Source organism: Sander lucioperca, chromosome 16 (assembly GCF_008315115.2).
Source record: "Sander lucioperca isolate FBNREF2018 chromosome 16, SLUC_FBN_1.2, whole genome shotgun sequence".
NCBI classification, from domain to species: Eukaryota; Metazoa; Chordata; class Actinopteri; order Perciformes; family Percidae; genus Sander; species Sander lucioperca.
The window spans coordinates 11,409,693-11,422,791 of record NC_050188.1 but is presented as its reverse complement, the minus strand read 5'-3'; the positions used below and the strand labels follow the sequence as shown (position 1 = coordinate 11,422,791).

General features: G+C 41.6%; 1 protein-coding gene across 1 annotated transcript; it reads left to right on the top strand.

Moving 5' to 3' along the window:
- Positions 1-502: 502 nt before the first annotated feature.
- LOC116050067 (gastrula zinc finger protein XlCGF57.1-like) lies at positions 503-9,819 on the top strand. Its single transcript, XM_035993007.1, has 3 exons — positions 503-537; positions 3,268-3,325; positions 7,706-9,819. Exons 2-3 carry the CDS (start codon positions 3,268-3,270, stop codon positions 9,220-9,222), a joined length of 1,575 nt encoding a protein of 524 aa, XP_035848900.1. The 5' UTR covers positions 503-537; the 3' UTR covers positions 9,223-9,819.
- The last annotated feature ends 3,280 nt before the right edge of the window (positions 9,820-13,099 follow it).

Sequence of the window (13,099 nt, the reverse complement as noted above, 5' to 3'; positions counted from 1 at the left end):
GACCAAGCGCGTTTACTTATAGCGCTAAAGGGACGACAATAGTCCCGACCAAGCGCGGTTACTTATAGCGCTAAAGGGACGACAATAGTCCCGACCAAGCGCGTTTACTTATAGCGCTAAAGGGACGGCAATAGTCCCGACCAAGCGCGTTTACTTATAGCGCTAAAGGGACGGCAATAGTCCCGACCAAGCGCAGTTACTAATAGCGCTAAAGGAGACTTTTAGCGTCAATAAGAACGACAAAGGCACCTGACCAAGGGTCCATATTTTACGAGATGGGAGTGAGAACGTGTTGAACGTAACACACACAGATCAGGCACGTATCTACGCTACGCGTTCCGGCTGTTACAGGGCTGTGGGGGAACCCTCTGTTGTAGTATGCATTTCAAAAGAACATTTAAAATAGCACAGCAGGCAACGTGGCACTCCTGTAAAAGGTATCGGGGAACAGCTCTGAGTCACTGATTGAAACCTCTCTGTCTGTATTCAGTTTGAAGGAGTTTGGAGTTTGAAGAGAGCCATCGACGTGCAGGAAAGGTGAGGAACTTTTAAATCAACATAGCATAGATAGCCGGAGCATTTGGCCTGTTGCCATGCCGACTGCTGACTTGCTGAGATGAGGGAGGCAAGAGTTTTTACACTGACTACGTTTACATGCACATAATATTCTGAGTTTAGCCCTTATTCTGAAAAAGACGATATTCCTCTGAGCTGTTGACACGGCTAATGAAAGACCATATTCCTCTAATATTCCCGTTTCCATGCAGCCGTGTAAAACAGGATGTTTCCAGACTTGTTGGAGCGTGTGAACACGGCGTCCCTCTTTCATTCCTTCAACCAGCTTCTAGAAAAGGTCGGCCCATATCCAAAAACCTGTTGATATCAGAGTCTTTGATAATGTTTAAAAGTAGCTGAGTTTCTCCATTTACAGTAACCATAACAAGGCACGTAAACTGTAAACTGTCCCAAACTGCAGTAAAAACCCAAACTCAGACGCAGATTCTGAATGCGTTGTATAAAAGAGCCTCTAAAACCTGAATAATGCCAGAATATCACACACGTCTTAATCTGAAAATGCTATATAAAAAGGCCTTTTCCAACATTCTTTTGTCTTTTCTTTTTTTTTTCTCCAAGTGGTATAAAATAGAATAAAACACCCAAATTCAATGAAGAGTGTACTTACTTGTGAAGAGCGTTGTATGGAACCATCCACGATATTTTCTTTGACAATTTGGTTGAAAGAATCCCAAATTTGTGATGTAGAAACTTTTTGAAAATGGGTCAAATTTGATCACCAGCCAACACGGCTAGTAGATTTTTTAAAGATACCAGCCAATCGGTTTTTCCACTAGCCATGTTTTTTTTGGGGTGTTTTTCCTAACTAACCTTACGTTTTACAATTTCAGCTCCTCTGGTTTGCTTCGGGCTAGAGGGCTGCATTGGGATTGGGTCCCGCCGGGTCCCGCGGGACCCAACGCAAATCTCGCGGGAGCGGGCGGTTTTCACTTTGCTACCGGCGGGAGCGGGCGGCTAAAAAAACCACTGCGGGATCGGGATGTAGCCTGGAACCCCCCCACGCCAGCAGACACCATAGATATACATATATACTGACTGAGTATATACTGTATAGGCCATCTATGAGCAGACACCAGCGTGTCTGAGCCTCCCAGGACGGGGGAGCTCCGAGCCAAGGCTCCGTCCACCCTCATCCTCGGCTCCTTCCTCCCCCTCTCTCCCTCTCCTCTCTCCCTCATCCTCGGCTCCTTCCTCCCCCTCTGTCCCTCTCCTTCTGCTCCTTCCTCCCCGTCTAACAGCAGCAAGCACCTGCCTTCTTTTCCTGCATCTTCTCCCTATTAACCTATAAAATGACGTGTTTTCTCATGCGGGACGGGAGAAGACACAACATCAATGCATCTCTATTATTGTGCGGGCATAAATTCTCAGAGTTTTGCGGGTGCGGGCGGGAGTGGACGTACACATTGCGGGAGCGGGTGGGAGTGTAACACACGTGCGGGCGGTAATGGTCAGAAATTCGCCGGGAGCGGGATGAAGAAAACAGTCCCGCGCAGGGCTCTACTTTGGGCAGTTCCCTTCATCTTCTCCGTTTCAGCGTAGCTCGTAATTGATACGGCACGCTGACACGTAGTCTGTTTATGGGAAATGTAGGATTAGTACTACAAGCAGGGTTGCCAAATAAAGATTTCCAAGCCAAACACACACACAAAACGGCCCTAATTGTTTGGTGGAAAACAGACCAAGTTTAACGGTGGAAAAAAGTGTCCGTGTGCCGGGTGCATGGTTCTAAAGGGTTGTACTTAGTGTCTTCATTAATCAGAGGGGTGTTTTGGGCGTAACATGCAATCAACCAATCAGAGATCATCTCCCATTCCCTTTAAAAGCCAGGCGTGTTTGGACTTTGGAGCATTGATGTTATGATGGAGGATTTGCACCATAATCTTTTTTATTTCTTAATCTTCTGCATGTGTGTGTGCTGCTGTGCGTCCCTGTGTGTGTAACAAGCATAGTGTGTGCGCGCTGTGCACGAGCCTAGGAGAATTTTACTAATGCTCTGTTAAAATAACAATGAAATGCTGCGTTATTGACTTTAGACCAAGTTTTTGTTGGTCAATGGTGCGATCACTTAACCCTCCTGTTGTCCTCGGGTCAAATTTGACCCGTTTACAAAAACTTTCTATATCAGAACTATAACAAAACAACGTTGAAAAAAGTGACAAATGTTAGCTACAAAAACGCAGGATAAAAATCAACAAAACAGTTGTTTTTTTTAAACACTGAAAAAAGTGACCAAAAACATCGCCAAAGACAAAAAATTGTTAAAAAAAAGTGAAAAAATACATTGGAAAAAGCGACAAAAAAGTAACAAAAAAATTGGAAAAAAAATCGACACAAACGTGCAGAAAAGTGTAGAAAGAGAACAACACAATGTTGAAATTTCGACCCAGAAAAACACAAAGTTGCACGGTCGACGGGAAGACAACACAAGGGTTAAGTTAGTTAATTGGATTACTTAAACATGAGTTGCACATGTTGTCAGTACCTTTTAAAGCAAACTTAATGTTGTGTTTTTAACCAGAGCAACAGTTGATACCAGTTTATTCTTGGAACAAGATTAAAGTACAAGTGAAAACATCAAGCATTTTTATGGTCTATGAAGATTGTCAAATTAAGTGTAAGCGTTCTCTGTCCTACTTTATATGGATACAAATTTTCATTTTGAATATGAATTGCTTTTTTTTAATGTTTTAGATGCCACGAAAAAACAAAAGAAGCAGGGCTCAGACGCTAAGATGGCTGCATCATGCAGGTAATTCCAAGACATTTTGTAATCTTTTTTTCTTTTCTTTCCCCCAATTCTACCTCAACCTGTTATTGTGAATCCAAGGAACAAAATGTTGAAAAAAAACTGATGAAGGAACTGAAAGAATTGATGAAAATCACACATCATTCTTTTCATGTGAGCCAATCCAATCTTTAGTACAAGGTTGTCATCAGGCTTATCAAGCTATAAGTAAGGGTTATTTTTTCCCTAGTTTTGGCCGGATGTCCGTCCCTTTCCTCTTTCTTTGTGTTGGCGTTCTAACCTCTGGTGGATTTATCAGGACTACGGTTAACTGCTCCTCAGATCTCTGCAGGGTAAATCCAGACAGCTAGCTAGACTATCTGTCCAATCTGAGTTTTCTGTTGCACGACTAAAACTACTTTTGAACGTACACATGTTCCACCAAAACAAGTTCCTTCCTGAGACTATTTAGCAGAGGCACCGTGGCTCCGTCCGGAGCTTAGCACCGCCCAAGCCGATTGTGATTGGTTTAAAGAAATGCCAATAAACCAGAGCATGTTTTTCTCCTATCCAGGAATGCTGTGTGGACTAGCCAGACCTTCCTCTGCAGCGCTATGGAGGAAGGCATTCCAGTTTCTATCAATTGCGATTCTTTTGAGGGGTGGAGCTGTAACCCGTTCTCAATCCCAACTCATAAAATACTGACGCATGGTCAGTGACTCTCAGAGTCAGATACCGAAAAATCTCCCTTTAGGGCCTGTATGGAACGCACCGGGCAGAGCAGCAGCTCGACTGAGGCGCTGTAAGATGACATAATATTAAGAGAGACAATGGTAGAGAGTAGTATGTAGAGACAACAGTAGAGAGACAACAGTAGAGAGTAATATGTAGAGAGACAACAGTAGAGAGTAGTATGTAGAGAGACAACAGTAGAGAGTAGTATGTAGAGAGACAACAGTAGAGAGTAGTATGTAGAGAGACAACAGTAGAGAGTAGTATGTAGAGAGACAACAGTAGAGAGTAGTATGTAGAGAGACAACAGTAGAGAGTAATATGTAGAGAGACAACAGTAGAGAGTAGTATGTAGAGAGACAACAGTAGAGAGTAGTATGTAGAGAGACAACAGTAGAGAGTAGTATGTAGAGAGACAACAGTAGAGAGTAGTATGTAGAGAGACAACAGTAGAGAGTAGTATGTAGAGAGACAACAGTAGAGAGTAGTATGTAGAGAGACAACAGTAGAGAGTAGTATGTAGAGAATAGTATGTAGAAAGACAACAGTAGAGAGTAGTATGTAGAGAGACAACAGTAGAGAATAGTATGTAGAAAGACAACAGTAGAGAGTAGTATGTAGAAAGACAACAGTAGAGAGTAGTATGAAGAGAGACAACAGTAGAGAGTAGTATGTAGAGAGACAACAGTAGAGAGTAGTATGTAGAGAGACAACAGTAGAGAGTAGTATGTAGAAAGACAACAGTAGAGAGTAGTATGAAGAGAGACAACAGTAGAGAGTAGTATGTAGAGAGACAACAGTAGAGAGTAGTATGTAGAGAGACAACAGTAGAGAGTAGTATGTAGAGAGACAACAGTAGAGAGTAGTATGTAGAGAGACAACAGTAGAGAGTAGTATGTAGAGAGACAACAGTAGAGAGTAGTATGTAGAGAATAGTATGTAGAAAGACAACAGTAGAGAGTAGTATGTAGAGAGACAACAGTAGAGAATAGTATGTAGAAAGACAACAGTAGAGAGTAGTATGTAGAGAGACAACAGTAGAGAGTAGTATGTAGAGAGACAACAGTAGAGAGACAACAGTAGAGAGTAGTATGTAGAGAGACAACAGTAGAGAATAGTATGTAGAAAGACAACAGTAGAGAGTAGTATGTAGAGAGACAACGGTAGAGAGTAGTATGTAGAGAGACAACGGTAGAGAGTAGTATGTAGAGAGACAACAGTAGAGAGTAGTATGTAGAGAATAGTATGTAGAAAGACAACAGTAGAGAGTAGTATGTAGAGAGACAACAGTAGAGAGTAGTATGTAGAGAGACAACGGTAGAGAGTTGTATGTAGAGAGACAACGGTAGAGAGTTGTATGTAGAGAGACAACGGTAGAGAGTAGTATGTAGAGAGACAACAGTAGAGAGTAGTATGTAGAGAATAGTATGTAGAAAGACAACAGTAGAGAGTAGTATGTAGAGAATAGTATGTAGAAAGACAACAGTAGAGAGTAGTATGTAGAAAGACAACAGTAGAGAGTAGTATGTAGAGAGACAACAGTAGAGAGTAGTATGTAGAGAATAGTATGTAGAAAGACAACAGTAGAGAGTAGTATGTAGAGAGACAACAGTAGAGAGTAGTATGTAGAGAGACAACAGTAGAGAGTAGTATGTAGAGAGACAACAGTAGAGAGTAATATGTAGAGAGACAACAGTAGAGAGTAGTATGTAGAGAGACAACGGTAGAGAGTAGTATGTAGAGAGACAACAGTAGAGAGTAGTATGTAGAGAATAGTATGTAGAAAGACAACAGTAGAGAGTAGTATATAGAGAGACAACAGTAGAGAGTAGTATGTAGAGAGACAACAGTAGAGAGTAGTATGTAGAGAGACAACAGTAGAGAGTAATATGTAGAGAGACAACAGTAGAGAGTAGTATGTAGAGAGACAACAGTAGAGAGTAGTATGTAGAGAGACAACGGTAGAGAGTAGTATGTAGAGAGACAACGGTAGAGAGTAGTATGTAGAGAGACAACAGTAGAGAGTAGTATGTAGAGAATAGTATGTAGAAAGACAACAGTAGAGAGTAGTATGTAGAGAGACAACAGTAGAGAGTAGTATGTAGAGAGACAACGGTAGAGAGTTGTATGTAGAGAGACAACGGTAGAGAGTTGTATGTAGAGAGACAACAGTAGAGAGTAGTATGTAGAGAGACAACGGTAGAGAGTAGTATGTAGAGAGACAACGGTAGAGAGACAACAGTAGAGAGTAGTACGTAGAGAGACGACGGTAGAGAGTAGTATGTAGAGAATAGTATGTAGAAAGACAACGGTAGAGAGCAGTATGTAGAGAGTAGTATGTAGAGAGACGACGGTAGAGAGTAGTATGTAGAGAATAGTATGTAGAGAGACAACAGTAGAGAGTAGTATGTAGTGAGACAACAGTAGAGAGTAGTTTAATTTCCCTCCTTCCTTTAATCCAATAAAAACGTGAATGGTACCCAACCGTAGGGTGTATGGGTCAAACAACACAGGACTGTCCCCCAGGACACCGCAGTTCATGTCCCGCGTGTTACTGAAACGTACATTTTATAACCCCACCCACCATCTTTTCCTTAAAGGAACACGCCGACTTATTGGGAATTTAGCTTATTCACCGTAACCCCAAGAGTTAGACAAGTCCATACATACCCTTCTCATCTCCGTGGGTGCTGTAAGGCTGTCTGACGGCCCCAGAGGCAGCAGCCCGTCACAGAACATGCAGGTGAATGGTTCCAGTTTATATTCTATATTCTATATTCTCAGACAGGTTTGCTGCAAAGCAAATCATTCCGCCCAAGTACTATATTCTTCTGCCTGAGAATATAGTTCCCGGTTAGTTTACGGTTAGAAGATGGCTGTGTCCTATGTTACGTTGTTTTTTTGTACACGCTGTGACTCTACAAATCACAACATGTAAATAGGAACATGTTGGCGTTATTTTATCAGTTATTGGGAGCAGTAGGCTAGCTGGAACCATTCACTTGCATGTACTGTGACGGGCTGCTGCTTCTGGGGCCGTCAGACAGCCTTACAGCACCCACGGAGATGAGAAGGGTATGTATGGACTTGTCTAACTCTTGGGGTTACGGTGAATAAGCTAAATTCCCAATAAGTCGGCGTGTTCCTTTAACGTAACTGTCCCGTTCTTCTTCGTTCTTGTCCCGCGTGTCAGTTAAATGTACGTCCCAGCCCAGAGTGTCAAAAAGTGACGCCAAGAGTCCCGATTGAGCATGTTTAGATATGACGCTAAAGGAGACTTTTGGATATTGATTCAATGGTGATTTACTGTTTTGCCAGTTGTATCCATGAAAATAAAGCCACCCTTTAGAGCATCGCATCCTGTGCTCCACGGCTACAAGATAACAAGCGCCTGGAAGCACGGCAGCCGCTACGGAAACCAAAACTTGGCCGTTAAATTTGGAACCGATGATCAGACTTTGTTTTCCAAATGATTCCAATAACAATAGATTCCATTGGAATCATAATCTTTGAAACAATTTAAAGTTTCTCGATGCCCAATACTAGGAACAACATCCCTGCCCGCTCCGCTGCTAACCTCACCTTCTCAAATATGATATATTTTTTTGGGGGGGTTGTATCAGTTGTCTTTGTTTCATTTGAAGTCCCAGTTTTTCCTCTCTGTTCCTGCAGCGTTGCAGCAGCTGTTGGTGGCTAAAGATTGGGTTCCCCCTGAGCAGCAGGACTGTAGCTCCAGTGTGGACCAGCAGGAGCCAGAGCCCCCCCCAAACATTAAAGAGGAACAGGAGGAACTGTGGAGCAGTCAGGAGGGAGAGCAGCTTCAAGGGCTGGAGGAGGCTGATATCACCAAGTTCCCATTCACTCCTGTCCCTGTGAAGAGTGAAGATGATGAAGAGGAAGCTCAGTCCTCACAGCTTCATCAGAGACAGACTCAACACATGGAAACAGAAGCTGATGGAGAGGACTGTGGAGGACCAGAACCAGCCAGGAACTCACATCCACTTTTACAACCAGAGACTGAAGACCAGACTGGAGACTCTTCTGAACCTGAGACTGATGACAGTGCTGATTGGAAGGAGACCAGAGAACCTCCGTCAGCTTTAAACTCTCTGAAACATGATTCAAGATGTAAGAAACCATTCAGCTGCTCTGAGTGTGGGAGAATATTTGGCACCAGGGGACATCTGTTTGATCACATGAGAATCCACCCAAGAGAGAAAAAATACAGCTGCAGTGTTTGTAACAAGAGATTTTTCTGGCGTCAACAGGTCAGAAGACATAAATGCGTCAACCTTCAGTCGTCACAGCTTCATCAGAGTCAAACTGAGGAGAACAGAGAGACAGAGCCTCCAGCCAGCAGAGAAACTCAACACATGGAAACAGAAGCTGATGGAGAGGACTGTGGAGGATCAGAACCAGCCGGGAACTCACATCCACTTTTACAACCAGAGACTGAAGACCAGACTGGAGACTCTTCTGAACCTGAGACTGATGACAGTGCTGATTGGAAGGAGACCAGAGAACCTCAGTCAGCTTTAAACTCTCTGAAACATGATTCAAGATGTAAGAAACGATTCAGCTGCTCTGAGTGTGGGAGGAGATTTGGCCGCAAGGATAATCTGAAGAGACACATGATAACTCACACAGGAGAGAAACCTTTTAGCTGCTCAGTTTGTAATTCATATTTTACACAGAGAGGAAGTTTATGGTCACACATGGCCGCAGTCCACACAGGAGAGAAAAGATTCAGCTGCAGTCTTTGTAACAAAAGATTTTCCCGGCGTTCTGATGTCAAAACACATAAGTGTGTTGGTCCGATGGAAACAGAAGCTGATGGAGAGGACTGTGGAGGACCAGAACCAGCCAGGAACTCACATCCACTTTTACAACCAGAGACTGAAGACCAGACTGGAGACTCTTCTGAACCTAAGATGGATGACAGTGCTGATTGGAAGGAGACCAGAGAACCTCAGTCAGCTTTAAACTCTCTGAAACATGATTCAAGATGTAAGAAACCCTTCAGCTGCTCTGAGTGTGGGAGAAGATTTGACTTCATGTCACATCTGAAGAGACACATGATGACTCACACAGAAGAGAAACCATTTGCTTGTTCTGTTTGTAGTAGAAGATTTGCACATTGGCTAAATCTGATAAAACACATGGTCATCCACACGATTTGCCAGGCATGATCAGCTCAAAACACATAAATGTGTCGGTCATCAGAGTCAAACTGAGGAGAACGGAGAGGCAGAGCCTCCAGCCAGCAGAGAAACTCAACACATGGAAACAGAAGCTGATGGAGAGGACTGTGGAGGTCCAGAACCAGCCACAAACTGCAGTACACTTTTACATTTTATTTTATCTCTGAACCACCAGAAACCATAATATCAATCGTTGTGTCCGCAGCCGAATTGACGCATTTGCCCGATGGCTGTACGACGCATTGAGAGAATAAACAAAACTCATTTGTACACCAGTATTCCCTCACATGCACTCATAATCACTTATATTTACAATAATATTCATAATTCACAGTATTCATCCTTTAATATGTGTAAATCAGAAATGAAAGCAAAACTAATCACACTTTCTGTCAGAACAGAGACACGCTGAATTGCGTGTGAATGCTGAAAGCTGAAAAGCTGTTTTAGATGTAAAAGAAGTGAAGTTGTAAGAATAGTTGGAACTGTCTGTACATTTTAAATTGTACTAATGTCATATTGTTTCCTGTTGCTCTCACCAAAGGACTATAGTTAAAAACTAAATATTAATAATAGTACTAAAACATTTACAGAAATGTTGATTGATGTGCTCTGTCCTATTAAATTCATGAAATGAAATAAATGTAAATAAATAAAGCTTTGTTTGTGATGACAGTATACAAAGTCCAAATGTTGAGGTACTTATACTTTACTTGAGTCTTTTCTCTTCATGTCACTTTCTACTTCTACTCCGCTACATTTCAGAGAGAAATATTGTACTTTTTACTCCACTACATTCATCTGTTGCAGCTTTAGTTACTAGTTACTTTAGTTACTCCACTCCATCATCTGTTACTGTTAGTTTACACATTAATATTTCTGCACACTAAACACATGTAGTTTATATAATCTGATGTTTGATTCTAAAGTAAACTAGCCAACAATATAACGGCTACAAGTCACGCTGAGATGATCAGACCATTAAACACACAACTGTTTGGATCCTTTACAATTTCTACAATGTTTTAATACAACAACTACATTTTCCTGATGATCCTACACACTTTTACTTAAGGAACGTTTTCACTCCAGGACTTTTACTTGTAACAGAGTATTTTTACAGTGTGGTATTAGTACTTTTACTGAGCTAAAAGATATTGCTTACGCTAATTCATAACACACACGGTGACATGACACTCATTTATTGTTGGTAGTTTAGAATATCGCTATGTAAATGTGGTTACTACAATAAATGTCATTAACACTAGCAGCAAGGAAACGGGCCCTCGCATTCTGTGCACGTCGGGGGGGGGGGTTGCAGTTGATGCAGCTGTGTATTTCCCTGATCATCGGACACTGCACGAAAGAGTTAAGGCTGATTTAAGCTTCTGCGTCGAATCAACAGCGTACCCCGCAGACCCCTCTGCGTCGCCGCGAACCCCTCTCCGAGCCCTCCGCCGTAGCTCAACGTGCACCTCCAAAAAATTAACTTTGCATCGAGACAACGCAGGCCGCAAGGACTGTGATTGGTCACCTCGTCCTGTGTGTTGATAGTCGGTGTTTCAAGCAGCTTACTGTGGGGAGTAGCAACATGCTAGTTCACTGACATAAGCTTTGCAAATAAACTCAGACATATTGTGGTTACAATGACGGGGTTATCTGTTAGTAAAGTGTCTATATATCAGTAACGTTTTGAAATAAGCACTTCTCCAGCAAGCAGTACTTTGTGGGCAGTTGTGCTAAAGATTGCTTGCTAACATAACAAACTGGCTGGCAGACACCTCGCAAATAACCTCAGACTTATCACCCCCTAGCGTTAGAGCGGTGAAATGCACCGCGATGCAAAGCAACCCCGACGCAGAACTCCGAAAGGGTCACGACGCCGTAGGAGCGACAGCGTAGCTACGGCGTGGAGTTGACGCAGAAGCATAAAACAGCCTTTAGACTTAATCAAACAATCTTGGTCCCACAAGGCTGACTTCCTGATACCAGAAGGTGGCGCTATGACTATAATCTCATTAGTGACTTATAGATGTCCTCTGATCTGGTCTCTAACTAAAAATAATAAATCTGGGGCGACCAATTATTAAGACGATCAGATAAAATGTGTACGAGAAGTCTGCAAATGGTCAAAATCATCCATACTGATTGGGTTAAGGGTATGGCTCCAAGAGACTTTTGTAAGTTTGGACATGATACATATGCATACCAAATCTCATTTGTCTAGGTGAAACGCGCTGCAGGGGCTACTTCTTTGAAATTTTGTAGGGGGCGCCATTGAGCCAATTTACCTATTCAAGCCTGAGACCCATGGGGATCACTTCAGGGCTGGACTAACATCTTGTATGAAAGATTTGGGAAAACATTTTCAAATTGAAGCATCATCAAGGTCTTGAACACATTTGAGGTGCATCTAGTACATGCGTTAGGCAGAGGACATCAAAGTCTAACAACTGTAACTTCCTGTTGCCAGTAGGGGGCACTATGGTTATATCTCAATGTTGACATGGAGATGTCTTCAGGCCAGGACCCTTATACAGCCTGAGGACAATTTACGGTCTAGTTACAAACTAGTTCCTGTTTGGCGAGGTAACATCAAAATACACTAAAAAGCTTCGCAATTTAGGTTCGCCAGGGTCTTTAGACTCGCCAATTCTAAAGTCAGTGGGATTAAATCTGTAGGAGAAAATTGTTAAAGTACAGGCCCTGAAAATGGTCAAAATCACCCATCATTTCAAAATGAATTTACTATAACGCAAACGTAACTCTGAAAATGTATAGGGGGCGCTATAGAGCCAATTTGCCATGCCTGAACCAAAGACCCATATCAAATCGCAATGTTCACCAAGTTGGACATGCCTACCAATTTTTACAACTTTTTAAAGTAGTCCAAGCACCTCAAAAATGCACTCAAAGTGATACAAGAATTATAATCTTAACTTGCTAAATTATCTTTTAAACTAACAAACATATGTGTAATTCATGGTTCAACTCAAACAGGATCAAAACATTATTTGTCTCTTCACTACCAGACACATTTTTACTGAAATAAAGTCCCATGGAGGACACAGGAAGGGGGGGTTATTTAATGTAAAGAGGAATAAATGAGAATAAAGTGTTAACCCTCCTATTATCCTCGAGCTAAATTTGACCCATTTTCAAAAACTTTCTATATCAGAAATTTGGGTTTTCTTTCAACCAAATTTTCAACAAAAAAAAAAATATCTTGGATGGTTCCGTACAACCATTACTCTTCACAAGTAACATAAATGATCTGTTCACTTCTTTCTTTGAATTTGGGTGTTTTATTTCATTTTATAGCATTGAAAAAAAAAAGTGACAAAAATGTTGAAATAGACGCCCAAATTTTGACCCTGAAAAACTAAAAGTTGCTCGGTCGGTCGATGAGAAGACATCACGAGGGTTAAATGCATCGGGAGCTTAAAAATGTTGGAAAAAGCTTCAAAAACGTGGAGATTTTTAAAACCCCCACAAACATGTCAAAAGGCGCGGAAAAAAATAAAATCAACAAAAACATCGGAAAAAGTGACATAAAATACTTGGATAAAAGTGACAAAAGTGTCAAACAAAAAGTTAAAATTTTGACCTAGAAAATCAAAAAGTTGCTCGGTCGACACTTGTGTGTGGACACCATTTTTTTCCAAGTATTTGTCACTTATCCTGATGTTTTTGTAGATTTTTTTTTCCTCCAATTTTTAAAGCTTTTTCTGACATTTGTCACTTTTTTCAATGTTATTTTGTCTTTTTTTTCAAATGCTATAAAATAGAATAAAACACCCAAATTCAATGAAGAGTGTACTTACTCGTGAAGAGCGACGTACGGAACCATCCACGATATTTTCTT